The sequence below is a fragment of the Cucurbita maxima genome, unplaced genomic scaffold (assembly GCF_002738345.1).
Source record: "Cucurbita maxima cultivar Rimu unplaced genomic scaffold, Cmax_1.0 Cma_Scf00004, whole genome shotgun sequence".
NCBI lineage: Eukaryota > Viridiplantae > Streptophyta > Magnoliopsida > Cucurbitales > Cucurbitaceae > Cucurbita > Cucurbita maxima.
This window is the reverse complement of record NW_019272020.1, coordinates 1,485,794-1,503,605: the sequence shown is the minus strand read 5'-3', so window position 1 is coordinate 1,503,605 and position 17,812 is coordinate 1,485,794. Positions and strand designations below refer to the sequence as shown.

The 17,812-nt window shown below is 35.4% G+C and overlaps 3 protein-coding genes across 5 annotated transcripts; all 3 read right to left on the bottom strand.

Annotated features, from left to right (window-relative positions):
- Positions 1-267: 267 nt before the first annotated feature.
- Positions 268-3,115, bottom strand: LOC111477607 (pentatricopeptide repeat-containing protein At5g03800). Its single transcript, XM_023121468.1, has one exon. The coding sequence runs from the start codon at positions 3,037-3,039 to the stop codon at positions 328-330; it is 2,712 nt and encodes a 903-aa protein (XP_022977236.1). The 5' UTR covers positions 3,040-3,115; the 3' UTR covers positions 268-327.
- A 299-nt stretch (positions 3,116-3,414) lies between these two features.
- LOC111477608 (threonine dehydratase biosynthetic, chloroplastic-like) lies at positions 3,415-7,186 on the bottom strand. 2 transcript variants are annotated; one of them, XM_023121471.1, is made up of 10 exons: positions 7,084-7,152; positions 6,532-7,051; positions 6,061-6,240; positions 5,696-5,965; positions 5,402-5,608; positions 5,023-5,271; positions 4,869-4,939; positions 4,680-4,797; positions 3,932-4,066; positions 3,415-3,849 (listed from the first exon to the last, which is right to left on the bottom strand). In XM_023121471.1, the coding sequence occupies exons 2-10, from the start codon at positions 7,012-7,014 to the stop codon at positions 3,682-3,684; spliced, it is 1,881 nt and encodes a 626-aa protein (XP_022977239.1). In that variant the 5' UTR covers positions 7,015-7,051; positions 7,084-7,152; the 3' UTR covers positions 3,415-3,681. The 2 variants fall into 2 exon arrangements, with proteins under 2 accessions (XP_022977239.1, XP_022977238.1); XM_023121470.1 differs by having other exon boundaries at positions 6,532-7,186.
- Positions 7,187-8,948: 1,762 nt separating this feature from the next.
- LOC111477609 (threonine dehydratase biosynthetic, chloroplastic-like) lies at positions 8,949-15,889 on the bottom strand. Of its 2 annotated transcripts, XM_023121473.1 has the most exons (10): positions 15,363-15,889; positions 15,097-15,276; positions 14,737-15,006; positions 14,437-14,643; positions 14,102-14,350; positions 13,936-14,006; positions 13,740-13,854; positions 13,588-13,647; positions 9,296-9,370; positions 8,949-9,205 (listed from the first exon to the last, which is right to left on the bottom strand). In XM_023121473.1, the coding sequence occupies exons 1-10, from the start codon at positions 15,831-15,833 to the stop codon at positions 9,062-9,064; spliced, it is 1,842 nt and encodes a 613-aa protein (XP_022977241.1). In that variant the 5' UTR covers positions 15,834-15,889; the 3' UTR covers positions 8,949-9,061. The 2 variants fall into 2 exon arrangements, with proteins under 2 accessions (XP_022977241.1, XP_022977240.1); XM_023121472.1 differs by lacking the exons at positions 8,949-9,205; positions 9,296-9,370 and adding an exon at positions 13,060-13,410 and having other exon boundaries at positions 13,513-13,647.
- Between the last annotated feature and the right edge of the window lie 1,923 nt (positions 15,890-17,812).

Here is a 17,812-nt window from a genome sequence, read left to right as displayed (position 1 = left end):
ATCATAATCATAATTATGACTCTAAAATTAGAGTTAAGACCTGTGCCACGGTTGGATTACCTGTAAGTACATACAATTAAACACCCTTTTGATATGGACAAAAACCCTTAATTGCAAACCTGAAATTTTGACTGGGAAATGCAGAATTTAAGAACCCCTGGCTCTCTGCAATCTCCCATTAAACCAGAATTTCACCTTTACTAACTACTACAAAACCAGCAGATTCACAACCAAGCTATACTGATCAAATGCAAAGATATGAGAATGTCCAGAGACCTAAGCTTAAAGATATGAGATTATGATAGAATGATCAAAAGTAAAAAATAGTTACCAGTAATCTTTACATGAGCATTGGCCATCTGCAAAGCAATGGAATCCTGAAGTATCCCTGACAAATATTTTCCTTCTGGTAATAATAGAAACATATTTCAAGAAGGTATGGCAATCCCCACACAAACGAACACTCTTCACGATTCGGACGGGTTGTCCCGGTCTCGTCAGTAGAATGCCGAAAGTTGCAGCTAATTTCCCACTGTGATAGAACAAAAATTCCTTCTTTTGGTGTTCCTCTACTTCTTGAAGAACAAAACTCGTGTCTGGAACATAACCAGCTTTTAAACATTCTAAGACTAGTATGTCTAGTCCACTGTAAATGTCTTTTACTTGGGGATGAGACTTGTCTCTGGCATAGAATGAATGAATTCTGTTCTCATGGATGATCCAACTCTGACTTGGGTGTTTCCTGAATCCTTTCTCCCGCATATCCTCTCTTACCTTTTCAGAATAAAGCCATCTCCCTGATGCAGAGTATAGATTCGACTTAAGTATGTAAGTAAATGGATCTTTTGGTTCCACAGCCAGTATGCATCTTGCAGCAACCTTTTCCAGCCTTTCATTTTTGTTGATTCTACAACTATCAAGCAAAGCGCGCCAGACATTAACGCCCGGTTCGAAAGGTATCCTTCTGATTGTTTCTTCAGCTTCTTCGAGATAACCCCAACGACCCAAAACACTGATAAAGGAGGCATAATGCTCTGAAGTGGGTTTGATATTGTACTTAGTTTTCATAGAGAAAAATAAGCTACGACATCTATCTACTAAATCTAATTCAGTGTGTTTGTACGCTGAAATAATCAAAACAAACGTAATATTGTCAGGTTTTACTCCTGCTTTCTCCATCTTCTTCCAGATTTCCAAGGTTTTATCACCCTGTCTATGAAGCAAATGTCCAGAAATCAAACCATTCCAGGAAACTACGTCTTGCATGTTCATTGTGTCGAATACTCGAACGGCATCGTCCATATTCCAGCACTTGGAGTACATGCTAACTGTTGCGTTTCCAACGCCTGTATCAGTTATGATACCTGATTTAAGTGCATGGCAATGCATTTGCTTCCCCATCTCATGAAAACCTATACTTCCACAAAGAGAGAGTATTGACGTTGACACAACTTCATCCATGACAATAGCTCCTTCAGATTGACCAGAGTGAAAGAGAGAGATTGCTTCATTAAGTTGCTTGTTTCGAGCATACCCACAAATCATTGATGTTAGCATTGCAGTGTAGTCATTCTCTAATGAACGCTGATGAAACATTTTTTCTGCATCCGCCATCCTCCCTAACCTTGTATACATGTCAACCAATGCTGTTTCAATACAAGAATTTGACAAAATCCCAAACTTGATGATGAAGCATTGAATCTGCTGGCTGAGTTTCAAATTCCTGAGCAACCCACAAGCATTGATGATGCTAGTCAATGTGCAATCTGATATTTCCATGCCCTCGTCCAACATTTCGATGAAAAGCTCCAGAGCTCTCGACCCGTTGCCATTCCTAGAAAGTCCAGCCAAAACTGCATTGTAAGAGACACAATTCCTCTCTGGCATGTTATTGAACACTTCGACTGCCAAATCCGACTTTCCGAATTCCATGTATGATGTTATCATTCCTGTCCAAGTAATAACATCTCTTATTGGCATTGCCTCAAACAGTTTCATTACATCGTTTACACTCCCACATTTAGTATAGAACCCAATAAGCGAATTGCTCACGCTCAAATGAGACTCCAGCCCGACCTTCAATCCAAGAGCGTGAAGTTGTTGGCCCTTCATTGGCTTAACACTGCCAGTAGAAGCTGTCAATAGAGTAGAAAGAGAGAAATTATCCACTCTGAGCCCCTCACTTCGTTGCATACCACGAAAGTAACCGAACGCTTCATCATACCTGAACTCACTCACCAAACTAGAGATAACAGTATTCCACGAAGTAATGTCTCTCTCAGGCATTTCGTCGAACAATCTAAGTACAAGTTCCAAAAACCCACACTTACTATAGAATCCCAAAAGTGCATTGCAAATGAAAACACAATTCAGGTACCCCAATTTGATGATAATATCATGAATTTGAGAACCTAATTGATAATCCATGTTTCGAATGCAAGCAGTCAAAATTGCAACAAAAGTGTATTCATTCGGCTCAATACCCGAGTCCAACATCGCAAAGAAAAGCTCAACAGCTTCATCTTCCCGGTTCGACTTGGAAAACCCAGAAATCATCGCCGAATAAGACACCACATTAGGACACGAAAGGCCAGAAAAGACTTTATCAGCATCTTGAACAAGCCCCAACCTGAGATAAGTTGCAATTAGAGCATTACCCAGATAAACATCTTCCTCGAGCTTGAGAAAACAAGCATGAACAGCTCTGGCGAGGTCAGCGTCACCATAGCGAGTGGATAAGCGAAGCAAATCGAAGCCGGAAGTAATTGGAGAGGTAGAGTTATATACAGAGCGTGAAGCGAAAAGGGGTTCTGAAATTGACACAGCGCAGGCTAGGAAATGGGTCGGAGAGGTGGAATTGAGTGGGAGGTGACAAGGCTTTGGGTTACAGAGAGATAAAGAAGTTTTGGATAAAAGTGGCGGCGGTGGCGTTGAAGGTGAAGAATTGATGGGCATAGAAGGAAAGCGGAAAGGGATGGCGGAAGGAAGAAGAGAAGCTGCAGAAATGGCGTTTGCAGAGTGCGGAACAATGGCTGCCATTCAAATGGTTTCATCCAAAGGCGCCAACCTTAACCATAACTCATATTTTCTTTGCTCTGTTCCTTCCCCAAAAGGTTTCAAGTCCTCACTCTCGCCCTTCTTTTCCTTCCCCAACTTTTGGAGTGTTTGTAATAATCTAAATTAAATGTTTTTACTCTTTTATAAATGTTTTTGAAAAAAAGTTATTTTTTCAAACTCCAACGTCCTAATCACCACCATATCGCTCGCTCCATGTCACTGTCACGTTCAACCATTTTTTAAAGAATATATATATAATTTAGCCTTACGTGTTCGACATCAATGATACAAATCATACGTTGATGAAAGAGAGGAACAACACAAAGGTATAGAAATCTCTTCCTATAAAAATTTCGAGGGAAAGCTCGACAATATCTATTAGCCCAACTATAAATTTATTAGCTATGAATCTCAAAATTACATTAACGAGTTGCAACATTTCGTTCATATAAGGAGAGTACTAGAAAAACTAACCCTCACCCCTAATTGTGTAAGTAGAGATAACAATATCAAGTTTACATCATAAAATTTCGAGGTAAAGGATACTCGATAGCTCTATGCCATGTCTCTAATACGATGTACAAGATTTGGAGTTGCCGAGTTGATAATAAATTGACATTAGAATCAATTTAGAGGCTTGTGGGTTGGTCTATGATGCATTAGAAGCTGAAAGATACCATCATCAGTTACGACAACGTAATCGTACCCGACCCTCCTAGCGCGTTCATGGAATTCGCCCAACTCGGGTTTCTCCATCTGAAGCCCAACGAATATATTTGCACCTGTTTCGCCCTGTCGAAGTACACAATATTCGATACATTAACACAGTCCTCGTATATAAGGGAGTAATTAAGGTCACAGCAAAGTTTTAAACCTGCCCATGGTAGTGAAACAAACTAATGTTCCAGCGAGGACTAAAAGCATCTAAGAACTTCTCTAGAGCACCTGGCCTTTCTGGGAAGATAAAACGACAAAGAACCTCGTTTTCAACATTTGATCTGCCTCCCATCTGCGAGGAGTTATGAAGTGTTCATTAGAAGAACATACATGGAAGACTGTATTTTGGCCATAGTTCCTAATCCTGTTCAAGTTAAGCTCACTTTGATAATGTCCAATGCTTACAAATAATGTAAAAGACAAGATTTTGAGTAAAATAAGGTTAGGATTTCAAGAAAACAGCTGTTTAGCTTCCAGCTAAGCCTCAAGTAGTCATAATGATATCGTGGAAACGCTGCACGGACCTATAATGTAACCTTCCAAAACCACATCGTTCCATACATCTTGCACTCCGAGCAAGCTTTCTTTCTATATGCACGGCGCCACGCCAAATCTTTCTATGATTGCCTCTTTCGCCATCAATGGTACCAGTTCATATTTGTAAGCAATGCATCCCCTTGGCTACCCACCCATTGGCTACTTGGATCATGCCACAAAAACAAAAAAAGAAGGGCAGTAGAGCTGTTTCCCATCTGAGGCTAACTAGCAATCCCTCTCTAGGTGGTAGTGCATTCATATCCAAGGAGCAACCGAGTTGGATTCGATAATCATTTGGTCATTAAAAGCAATGGTTGTAAGTAAGCATTTGCCAAGTTCATTGGGAAAAAGAGAAAAAAAAAACATACCAAGTAACGCAGGTGATCCTTTACAAGATCATTATTTGTGAGATTATAAGTTTCAAGCTGAGAAGAATTCATCCGGTTCATCATTTCTTCCAGTTCTGAAGGCATATGCATACCAACACTACAAAGCACGATGGGTTATCAAGAACAAGAAATCTCTCACAAACCAACAACCACTTCATAAGCACTTACCTATAAAGAACAACCGCTTCTTTTTCAGAATTATATCTATACTTGAACTCTGTAATGTTCATAGCCCCAATCTGCAGATTCAAACACCTCAGTTAGCACCATCCTAAGATCTGTGACACTATCAACCAACAATGAAACACTAAAACAAACAAACCAGTTCACAAAATCTTTTAAAGCTTCCAGGTTTCTCCGGCAATTTAGTCACGAGCACAGCCTCTTGTTCACGACCAACATTGGCAAGTTCAGTAACTATTCTCAGTTTGTCGAAGTTCATATTTGCACCACTTGTTATTACCACGACGTTTTCTCCCTTCAACCCATAATATTTGCAGTATGCCTCTGCTCCAGCAAGAGACAGAGCGCCTGCAGGTTCCAAAATGCTTCTCTTCTCCTCAAACATATCCTGGATATGACAACAAATATAAGAATATAGAGCACAAGTTCCACAAGCAAAACCATATCATTCTTATCCAAGAGCCATTGAAATAATGGATGCGTGTACATGAATGAAAAGAACAAAAAGAAGCTCAAACCTTTATGGAGGCACATATAGCATCACGGCCAACAAGAACTACGCCATCCATGAGACCTTTGCAAAGGCGAAAAGTCTCTTCACCCACTTCCTTAACTGCTACACCATCTGCAAAACCTCCAGCCTTTTCTAATATTATTCTTTGACCATGACATAATGACAATGCCATAGCATTTGCATCAGACGGCTCCACCCCAATAATCTTTACCTGTATGAAAGATGTGAAAAGCAAGACCGTTTAGAAATCAATATCCATAATAGATAATATTAGATTAAAATACTGAGACCAACAGACCTCAGGAGAAACCCTCTTGACATAAGCAGCAATACCAGCTATTAGACCACCACCCCCAACCGGCACGAAAATAGCATGCAATTTGCTCTTCATTTGGCGCACAATTTCCATCCCAACTGTACCCTGCCCTGCTATAACATCAGGGTGATCAAAAGGAGGTATGAATGTGCGGCCTTCGTCTATGCTCCGCTTTTTAGCATACGCTTGCGCCTCGTCGTATGAATCTCCAACAAGAACAACAGTTGCACCCAATTTTTGAACTGATTGCCACTGTAACGTTAGAAGTTCACATTTTCATTAGTAATCCAACATTGTTATCTGCATGAAACTAAGACCAGGACAAGGAGGAAGATAAATTAATGCACCTTAATTTCAGGTGTAGTAACGGGCATAGCAATCACAGCATCACATCTTAATCGCCTAGCAGCTAATGCAACCCCTTGAGCATGATTTCCAGCTGATGAGCATATAACTCCTCTTTCCAACTGTTCTTTTGGAAGTTTGGCCATCATATTATAAGCTCCTCGGAGCTTGAATGAGAACACCTACAAATGCCAAAACAACAGCCCCCAGTTATGCGTATTCATCACCTAAAGTTAAGGCTCAACCCATCAACAAAAGAAGCCGTCTTCGTCTGATGTTGAAACCAAATGGCAGGACAAAGAACATTTTGATGCACTAAAAAATGTCGATGAATGCTCAACAATCAACGTAAAGCTTTGATTGAATACATGGTTACTAATTCACTCAGAATTGTTGAACAAATGACCAAAGAAATGCTAGATTCCAAACCGATAAATGAAAAAGAATTAGAAACCGTGCTTTAATTCACTTACGGGTTGCAAGTCCTCCCTCTTGAGCCAGATATTGACCCCCAAACGCTCAGACAACATGGGCGCAAGCTGCAACGGGGATTCAATAGCCACATCATACACCTTCGAACCCAAAATTCTAGTCAAATACTCCATCGCATCGAGACTATCCTCTTCATCATCAGACCCCAAACGGTCCGGAACGGCGCCGAGATACCCAGGCGGGAATTGCAACGAATCCGCCAACACCCTTTTGCGAGGAGGCAAAGGGACGGCCGCCAATGCGTCTTCAAGAGCCACAACCGCAGTGTTCGACACAGAATTGGGAAGGTTCTCAACCGTGTGTTTTGAAAGCGTGGCTTGGATGAATGGCACCCTGGTAACTCGAATTCTGTTTCGATTGTCATCGATCGGAATAGATGTCCCATTCAAGAAGAATGCTGGGGATAAAAGGGACCATTTTCGAGAGAGTGGGTGCGAAGTGGGCGCGTTAAGAAGAACGTTCATTGCAGCTGCAAGCGACTGACACAAGAAAAGGGAGCTGTTGCAGCAGCAGGGCACTGCACCTCCAACGAGTTGAAAGTGGAAGGAAAGCTGCCAATGCCTTCAATGCTTGGTTGCTATTAATCAAGCGTAAAGAAGCAGGGGAAAGTCGGATTCTTTTGTTTCACCAATCAATTAACACATGAGAATCTTGCTTGCTTCTGTTCTTTATAATAATTTTTCAATCCAAAGATAATATAAAATTTTAAATTAGTAATTAAGTTTTTTGTTTTTGTTTTGTTATTGCAGGTTCTTGATCGTCCGTGAGTGATCTGACCCTGCCATGATTTTCTTATTTCTACCAGAAAATAAATCATACTTATCTCTAAACATTTTAAAAATTATTTCAAAAGTGATACATGTAATACACACAACTATAGTTTTAATTAAAATATTGGAAGAATCCCCTATTAAAAAAATCAATGTTTTTGTGGACGGGTATGGTGTGGGCCTACAAATAACTACGAGGTGCCCAATAAAACCAAGCAAATTTTTAAAAAATGCATGATCCAAAATGATGCATGAGATGAGATCTTACAAGTTGATTTTATGTCGATGAAAAATATGAGTATCATTATACGAGACAACATATTCATATATTTTACATGCAAGTATTATTCGGAGAATTGCATATCATACCTCGAAAAATGTAATTAATTTTTTACTAAATTGGTTGTGGTATTCAAGAATCACAACTATACAACAAATGTTTTGAATCCTTTTGTGAAGTCTTTGTTATTTCTATACTCTATTCCTCCTCTTCTAGCACACATTTTTCATTGTCAATTTATACGTTGTCTTGTTTCTATAATAATTCAAATTCGGATCAAAACTGTGGTCCATATTCTTTTCATGTTTAATAATATATAGAGAAATAAAAAATATAAAACAAGTGATCGACTGAATCTCGTCCATAATTTTTGTGTGGCTCCAAAACGAGCTTAAGACGAACCGATACGTGGTCTAAATTTTTTTTATATGTTTAAAAGGAGTGAAATGGTTATTTAATAGGACAGTGTAAATATTAACTATAATCTCAATATTATATATAATTCTAAATGATTTAGGTGGGTTTTATAATTTTTATTTTTTTTATCATTTATTTTAATAAAAATATATTTTTGAACCATTTTAAAATTTTAATATTAATATTTTATATGGCGGTAAATAATATTATAAATACATTTTTAACTTCTCAATCATTTATTTTAACAAAAAAAAAAAAAAAAATAATAATAATAATGGTATGATTTAATCTAACAATAACTAATCATTAATTAATAAATTAATAGTTTCATTATATTTTTTTTTTGGTAATTAATAGTTTCGTTAAGAACTTTATTGCATATANTTAAATAAATTAATGTTTTAGCATAGAAGGCTAAATCCATACATTATGATTGAAATTTTAATGTAATTTAATTTACCTATTTTAATTTTTAATTTAAAATATTAAGTAGATAAATACAAAAAATACAAAAGATATAAAATGATGCATGAGAGTGCTTATTCCCATGTACAAAGTTACAAATTAAATTTCAACCTTTAAAAATTTTGAAATAATTTTTAGTTAATTTAATATTCAAGCTGTTTTTTTTTTTTTTTTTTTCAAAACTTTGTTCAAATACTAAAAATGGAGCCATACCAACACATTTACGGACACTATGATGAGTGAGTTTGATTCTACTAAATGAGTACCAATTACATCGTTTGATATTCGAGTCTAGCATCTCAACGGAGTTGATAAGTATGTTTTATAGACGTTTATATATCACCCACTCTTAATTTATTAACATAATTTTTCAACTACGAATAAACGAATCGATTCGTTTACACAGTTTACGTGGTGGGAAATGTAAAGCAATGGAACCAATTGCTATAAGACATACATACTCATTTCACTAATTGCCACCATCATCTTATTTAGAGCTATGAAACTAATTTATTCCCAGGTTCAAGCGAATGATTCTTGATGGATTAAGTGAAATAAACAACAAGGGTTGTGATGGATCTAGAGTTTTGCAAGAACTTGGGCAGAGCCATCTGGAGATATTGCCTCATATTGATACCCAACTTTCTTCGCATACTCATCAAACTTTTTCTCCAATGATTTCTCAAGTTGGATTCCAATTAACACATCTGAAGTAATAATACCCTGTTCAACAAAAGCATTACCCAATGGAATCAACCATCAAATGATTATCAAAATAGGGTGTAATAAGAAACTCGAGACTCGAACATATACCAGGTCAGGATGGTGCAACAAAGAAATGTTCCAGTTGGGCTGGAAGCCTTTGAGGAAGTGGTTGAGAGCACCTGCCTTTGAGGAACTTACTTATAAACAAGCAGAGCGTCTACAGAGCCAGAGCTAAATCTATAAGTCATTTCTGTAATGTTGAAATTCATCTGTAGAGCCAAAGTCACCCCATTAAACATGTTAATCAATCAAGGTCCAAATTATGAAATAAGAATCGGATTTTGTTACGTGAAAATCACTTTGAAACGACAAAACTATATCTAAAGAAATGAATGAAGGAACTCACTCGGGCGACCACGCCGGTAAGTTGTTTTAAGCTTTTTGGGCACTCTGACAACCAACTTGCCAAAATAGACTGATCAGAATTGGCAAGATCGGCAATATGACCCAATTGGTCAAAGTTCATATTTGCACCACTAGTAACAGCCACAACATTTTCTCTCTTAATACCATGATACCTGCAGTAGGCCACGGCTCCGGCAATGGAAAGAGCACCGGAAGGTTCTAAGATGTTCCTGCCGTCGTTAAACATGTCCTGTCACATGCATACAACCAGGTATCTATCTTAGAACAATATTATGAATGATTGTTGGAAGTAACACAGAATTAATCCATCCAAACCTTCAAAGCGGAAGCTATTGATTCTTTTTTAACAAGAATTACACCATCCAGGAGTTCATTGCAGATTCCAAAAGTCTCGTTCCCCACTTGTCTAACAGCTACTCCATCTGCAAAATTTCCAATATCACGAACAAACACTACCTTCCCACGATACAATGCCTGCGCCATGGAGTTCTGATCATTTGGTTCCACCCCATATACCTTTACCTGTATCAACACAACAACACGAATCAACCCAAAAACTCAAACAAATAGGTGTCCATAAATTTAATCAAGAACAAGAACAAGGAACAAGGAACAGATATGGAGCGGCTCACCTCAGGATAAACCAGCTTGTAAAAAGAGACAATACCAGCAGCGAGGCCACCACCCCCAACAGGAACAAAAATAGCATGGATTTTGCCCCTTATTTGACGCCCAATTTCCATCCCAATTGTACCTTGGCCTGCTATAACATCTTCGTCATCAAAAGGAGGTATGATTGTGAGGCCTTCCTCTAGGCTACGGTCCCTAGCTCTTCCTTGCGCTTCATCAAAGTTATTGCCCAACAGATCAACAATTCCACCCAAGTCCTCAACTGCATCTATCTATATATTTTTATGATTCACCGTTAATTTCAAACCTCAAAAATTCAAAGAAAATACTCCATCTGCCTCTTCGTATCCGGGTTGGCGGGAGGGAATTTCCTTTCCACGACTGCCCCTTCCTCGACCACAAGGTCCTTCCACGAATGTCCCTTCTCCTCCTCCGGAGCCGCTGCAACCGAACCGTCGGCTGCTACATTGAGAGGAAAGGATGATGCCATAATGGTAAGAGAAAGAAAGCGAAGATCTTAAACTCTGTTTTTCTTGCTTCTACTTATTGCAGTGTGATGCATTGGAGGGAACCGATCGGGTTTAAATACCCCCAACTCAACCTCTTACCTCCCATTTTTCAAAATCTCGTTCTATAAAATATAATTAAACTATATTATTAATATATTTAATTTCATCATCGTACGTTATTATCCATCTCAAAAATATATAAAAATATACGTAAAACGTGTGTTATATCTTACATCGATTAGGGAGTAGAACGCTACAAAGGTATGAAAACTTGAAAGAGAAAGTCAGAAAAAGAAAATATTTGCTAGCGGATAACAATTTAATATCTAATAAATCGGGATCACGTCAATATCATTATTGGAGTCTGGAGAGTGCATTATTGGGTACTTAAAAACGTGTCTTTTTAAAATATATAATTTCTTTCCCTTTTATCAACCAAATTATTGAGTATATTACATCACAAATTGGCTTAGATTAGATTAATTAAACGTTCAATTTTTTAGCTAAAATTTAAAAACAAAAATTATTATTATTATTTTTTTTACTTTAGCTTTCTTTGAAAATATTCCTAAATACTAAATAACAAAATGACGTTTATTGTATTTTATTTAAAAAATAATTTAAAACTTCCCAAAGATTTAATAGCTTAAACTCTAAAAAAAAAACACATCTTAAAAATATATTTGTAACTTTATAAAAACCCTCAAGCTTTTTTGCTTTAAAAACGTCTTTAAATTTTAAAAAATTTCATTAATATTCTTCCACTTTTAAAAAAAATTCAAAAATATATTTACCATTAATATCCTTTATTATTATAAAAAAAAATTTAAAAATCTATAGATGAATGTGTATTAACGTTTTTTTTTTTTTTTTACTTTTGTTTTAAAAATTAAAAAAAGAAAAAGAAAATGGGGTATTTTGACCACTGAAATGAGAAAACGTACTCTCTTTTTTTTTTTTTTTTGTCTTCAAAAAACGAAACAAGAAAAATATGTGTTAATTGTATTAAAAAAAAACAATAAAAAACAGAAAAATCAAAATCATTACCAAATTGGACCCAACCTTTGAAAAAAAGAAGTTATCAAATCGAACACAACCTTTGTGTTCGTTTAAATCGATTCCTTGGAAATTTCTTTTTAAGCTTGAAATTGAAGCCTAAGTTGCTCCATTCACGTATGAACTCGAGATTATAAATTTTATTTCGCTAAATTAATAAAAATATAAAAATTACCCATAAATTTTTAAAAGTTTTAATAATAACAAGTAACAAATATATATATTTATAGTTAGTTTGAGATAAAAATGGTTTAAAAAATATTCTTTTAAATTTTTTTAAAATTTTCAAATATACTTTTAACCATTAAAAAAATATATATGTATTTTACCATGAGTACCCTGAATTTTTAAAAGTAACATTTGAAGTATTTTTTAAATTAATATATCTATATATATATATATATTTTTTTTTTTTCAGAAACAAGAAAAGTTAGAATTAATTAAATTTATCCACCACCAGTAAATTACGGCAGTTTCCCAGAAAATCGCCATGACAATTTCCCACCAATAATTGCTAAACTAATTTTGTTTATTATTATTATTATTATTACTATTTTTAAAAAATAAAGACATACTAAAAATTCTCATTAGGAGTGAGTGGTTAGTGACCCATAGCACCCTAGTTGATGGCATTTCTCTTTGAGACTTGCACTCGAGGAACTACGGGCATTCGATACAGAGCAAGCAAGTCTTGGAGATGAGAAGTTCGCGCAAGGTCCTCAATTCTCATTAGGAGGTCAAACCAAGACCAATGCAACAGTGTCCCGAGGAAGGAGCTTAGAGTTGCCTTCCATGGGATCTACTATTTTTTTTTGGGAGAGTATGCTAATATGATCTTAATAAGATGTGGGGCTTTGCATCTAAGATTCGTTGGGCTTCCCTCTTCCTGGGCATATATCCCGCCATTTTTGTGCAATAAACCTCTCCAGCCAAAAACTAATGGTAGGTGGTTCTGTGGAGCTTTCGGAGAAGGGTAGCCAGTGTAGCGTGTAAGCAAAACAATGAATTGTGGCGAACCCTTAGACAACCTATCTAAGATTAGGGATTCTCAGTAGTGATGATCCTTTCACTCTTTTACAAACTGATACATGTACCGAATGCTCATATGAAAATAATATAGTCGAAAACTATGTTTTGTAGACGTTTAAATCTCAACTACCCTTCATTTGTTAGCATTACTTCCCAATTACGAATAAACGAATTGAATCGTTTACGTAATTTTGCAATATGAGAATTAGAAAGAACGAGAAATGAGAAGAAAGCAATTGGTTTAAGAAATCCAGTTGCAGTACTTTTATTATAAGACATACATAGATAGTTGAATACAAATACAGTCAACTTCATTTCACTAATTGCCATCATCATCTTATTTAGAGCATTGAAACCAAGTTATTCCCAGCTTCAAGCCAAGGATTCTTGATGGATCAAGTGATATGAACAGCAAGGGTTGTGATCTATCTAGAGTTTTGCTAGAACTTGGGCTGAATCATCTTGAGATATTGCCTCATATTGATACCCAACTTTCTTCGCATACTCGTGAAACTTTTTCTCCTCTGATTTCTCAAGTTGGACTCCAATCAACACATCTGAAGTAAGAATACCCTGTTCAACAGAAAAAACATTACCCAATTTATACTTAAGAACCAACCATCAAATGATCATCAAAACAGGGTGTAATAAGCAACTCGAGACTCGAACATATACCTGGTGACGATGGTGAAACAAAGAAACGTTCCAGTTTGGCTGAAAGTCTTTGAGGAAGTGCTTTAGAGCACCAACCTTTTCTGGGAAAGTAAAACGGAAGAGTGTTTCGTTTTCAACGTTTTGTCTGCCTCCCATCTGGAAATGACAAATAAAAGGGTTGATTACAAGTTAATATTCGAGGCGTTTTCCAAATTTAATTTGAAAAAGAAATATGAATACGTATTTACCATGAAACGGAGATGGTTTCTAACAACTTCATTATCGGATAAAGTGTATGTTTTGAACCCAAAAAAGTTCAACTGTCTCACCAAAGTTTCAAGTGCTGAATCTACTGCTTTAACTCTGCATACCATTGCATAAACCAAGTTAAATATAAGAAGGAAACCAAGAACCAATACTAAATAGGCTTCAAGAAGCACTTACTTATAAACAACAAGAGCATCTGTTGAGCCAGAGCTAAATCTATAAGTCATTTCTGTAATGGTGACACCCAACTGTAAAACCAAACTCACCCCATTAAACATGTTAATCAAGGTCCAAATTATAAAATAAGAACCAAAACAACGAACGAACGAACGAACGAACTCACATCGGCGATCAGGTCGGTAAGTTGTTTTAAGCTTCCAGGTGTTTCTGGCAACATAGTTGCGAGAATAGACTGATCAATATTGGCAAGATCAGAGATTTGTCCCAGTTGGTCAAAGTTCATATTTGCACCACTGGTAACAGCCACAACATTTACTCCCTTAATATTGTTATACTCGCAGTAGGCCTTGGCTGCAGCAATGGAAAGAGCACCGGAAGGTTCTAAGATGTTCCTGCCGTCGTTGAACATGTCCTGTCACATGCATACAACCAGATATCTGTCTTAGAACAATATTATGAATGATTATTGGAAGTAACACAGAATTAATCCACCCAAACCTTTATAGCCGCAGATATTGATTCCTTTTTAACAAGAATCACGTCATCCAGGAGTTCATAGCAGATTCGAAATGTCTCGTCGCCAACTTGTTGAACAGCTACTCCATCTGCAAAATGCCCAATATCTGTCACATTCACTATCTCCCCACGATACAATGCCTGCGCCATGGAGTTCTGATCATTTGGTTCCACCCCAAATACCTTTACCTGTATCATCAACACAACAACACTAATCAACCCAAAATTTAATCAACAACAAGAACAAGAACAAGAACAAGGAACACATATGGAGGCACTTACATCAGGATAAACCAGCTTGTAAAAAGAGACAATCCCAGAAGCGAGACCACCACCACCAATAGGAACAAAAATAGCATGGATTTTGCCCCTTATTTGACGCCCAATTTCCATACCAACTGTACCTTGCCCTGCTATAACATCTTTGTCATCAAAAGGAGGTATGAATGTAAGGCCTTCCTCTTCGCTCCTCTCCTTAGCTCTTTTTTGCGCTTCATCAAAAGAATTGCCATACAGATCAACAATTCCACCCAATCTCTCAACTGCATCTATCTATATGTTTTTATGATTCAAAGTTAATTTCAAACCCCAAAATTTGAAATGAAAAAAAAAAATAATAAATAATAGTTTAGCATTCCAGACCTTGATTTGAGGAGTAGTTGTTGGCATAACAATGTAGGCTTTAGTTTTTAATCGCTGACCAGATAATGCAACTCCCTGCGCATGATTCCCAGCTGATGCACAGATAATCCCCTTTTTCAATTGTTTTTCAGGAAGTTTGGAAATCATATTGTAAGCACCTCGAATCTTGAATGAGAACACCTACGTTACATAAACAAAATATTAATCATTTCTAACTTCACTTCTTCTCGTTACCCTTTTTCTTCTCTGTACCCTTTTTGTCGTACCTGTTGTGAATCCTCCCTCTTGAGCCAGAGATTGACACCCAATTGAGTAGACAAGAGGGGCGCAAGCTGCAATGGGGTTTCAATAGCCACATCGTACACATTTGAACCCAATATGTTTGTAATATATTCCATCTGCTTCTCAGTATCCGGGTCAGTGGGAAGGGGCAGCCTATGCCCGGTTGACCCTTCCTCGTACTGTAATTCCTTCCACGACACGTCCTTCACACCCTCCGCCACAACCGAACCGTCAACTGCTACATTGGCAGACACCCCTTTGCCCGCCCTTCCTTTGGACCCCGACGAGGAGGCCACGATGCGCGGCGCCTTGGTCGTACCTTTGTTGCTTCGCCTGATCTCGACCTTGGTGCTCACCTGATTCGGGAGGGAGGAGGAGAAAGAGAGTGAGGAAAGGGAAGAGTTTCGAGGCAGCGGGATGTTTGAAGTGGTGGCGGTGAGAAGAATGGATTCCATAATTGTTGGAGAAACAAAACAGAGGATGTTGGAATTCAGTTTTTATTGCTTATTGCTTTGTGAAGGATTGGAGGGAGTTGGTCGGGTTTAAATAGCCAAACTTAACGGTAACTTCTTATTCACATTATTACTACTTTATATTTATTAGTTTATTAAGAACTTCACAAAATAAAATAAAAAAAAACAAAAAAAACTTATGTTCCACACGAGATTCCATCCCTCCCTCCATTCATGTATTAGATTAGATTCAATTTATTATTATTTTTTCACTTATAATATAATATGTATATATATAATTTTTTAAAAAATTATACCCATAAACTTTTTTAAATTCTTTTAAAAATATATATTAAAATTCAACTACAAATTTTAATTAAATATTTAAAAATAATTAAAGGATGTTTTACTTTTATTTTTATTAAAAATAAAAATTTAAATAAATTACTTAATAACTCAAAATAGCACTAAAAATAACTAGAAATGATTATGTCATCAAAGTTTTCCACCAATAAGAGTATGAGTTATCCATTACAATTATCCGACCAATTCAGTCTAATGAACATTGCTATAACTTATATTTAAAATATGCTTTAAATTTTATATAAAAAATGTTAATGGGTAAATCTAAAAAAAGTTCATATATATTTTGTTGGGTCGTATATTAAAATTTTCGATTTATTTGGTATATCAACATGGATAAAAGACAAAAAGTTTAATACGGGGCTTACACAATTAGGACCACGTGAATGTCCGTATTAAGTTTTGGGCCTGCATTATTGGAGACTCCATCGTGGAATTAAAAACGTGTCTAATTCTTTAAAATATTTATTTTCTTTCCCTTTCCCAATTTTGTATTAATAAATTTTTGGGTATCCTACACGACACTTGCCCAATTCTTATCTTCCCAATTGTGTGGATATATATGCATATAAACTATATATACACCAAATAAATTATAATGATATTCCAATTTAAATGCCTAAAATTAAAGTTTAATTAGTTTTTTCTAAAGTGTTTCAACGATGACAATTTAGTTTTATTATTTTTCATTTTCCTCCAACTTTTTAAACTAAAAATTTAATTTTTAGCCAAAATTTTAAAAATTAAATTTAACTTAATTCTTGAACACCGTAAAAACTAAATAACAAAACAAAAAAAATTAATTGATGGTTTGGTTTTTTAAATAATGGTGGTAAGCTCAAATTAAAATAAAATAAAATAAAATAAATAGTTTATACACATTTTTTTTACCTTCGAATTTCTTTATTTGTTATCTGGATTATTTTCAAGTTTGAAGTTGAATTAATTAAAATATATGCATTTTAACTTTGAATATATATGTGTGTGGAAACTAATTACCGCTCACGTATAATAAAAATATTTTTTAAAAATATAAATAGTCTCTTTTTTTAGATATTTAATTAAAATTAGAGAAGATAAGTATATTATAAATACTTTAATCCACCAAAATTACCACGTTCTCAAAATAAATAATAATAATTAATTAAATGAGGAAAATTTAATCGAAAATAAATTTTATCTATTCTTAAATAAACTTTTTTTTTTTTTTTTTTTTTTTTTTTTTTTTTTTTTTTTTTTTTTTGTATTGTTTCCTCAATTGATTATTTGGATAAAATAAAAAATCATAGGAAGGTTCTCTATCTTAAATCTTATTTTAATATTCTATTCATCGTAACATGTTTGAATAAAATAGATAATATAAATAAGTATTTTTAAATTATTATAAGACCAATTGAGATAAGAACGATCAAATAATATAGGACATATTATTGATATTTTTTAATTTTCTAAGAATTTTTCAAAATATTTTATTCACAAACACGATTAATTTTTTTTAGTTTAAATAATATGACGAAGATTCACATTTTCACACGTGATCTTCCAATAAATAAATATATAAATAAATATATAAATAAATGAGTTTAAAAACCAGATTAATCCAACCCTAAATTATTATT

Excerpts from the sequence above, each read along its gene's own strand:
- LOC111477607 (XM_023121468.1), bottom strand. The coding sequence starts at position 3,039 with ATGGCAGCCATTGTTCCGCACTCTGCAAACGCCATTTCTGCAGCTTCT.
- LOC111477608 (XM_023121470.1), bottom strand. The coding sequence starts at position 7,014 with ATGAACGTTCTTCTTAACGCGCCCACTTCGCACCCACTCTCTCGAAAA. Across the intron at positions 5,609-5,695 it reads TCAAGAGGGTTTCTCCTGAG|GTAAAGATTATTGGGGTGGA; the intron begins GTCTGTTGGTCT and ends TCTTTCATACAG. Across the intron at positions 4,067-4,679 it reads AGGATCACCTGCGTTACTTG|ATGGGAGGCAGATCAAATGT; the intron begins GTATGTTTTTTT and ends AACTCCTCGCAG.
- LOC111477609 (XM_023121473.1), bottom strand. The coding sequence starts at position 15,833 with ATGGAATCCATTCTTCTCACCGCCACCACTTCAAACATCCCGCTGCCT. Across the intron at positions 13,855-13,935 it reads GATGCTCTTGTTGTTTATAA|AGTTAAAGCAGTAGATTCAG; the intron begins GTAAGTGCTTCT and ends AATGGTATGCAG. Across the intron at positions 9,371-13,587 it reads GTTTTACTTTCCCAGAAAAG|GCAGGTGCTCTCAACCACTT; the intron begins GTTGGTGCTCTA and ends AGTTCCTCAAAG.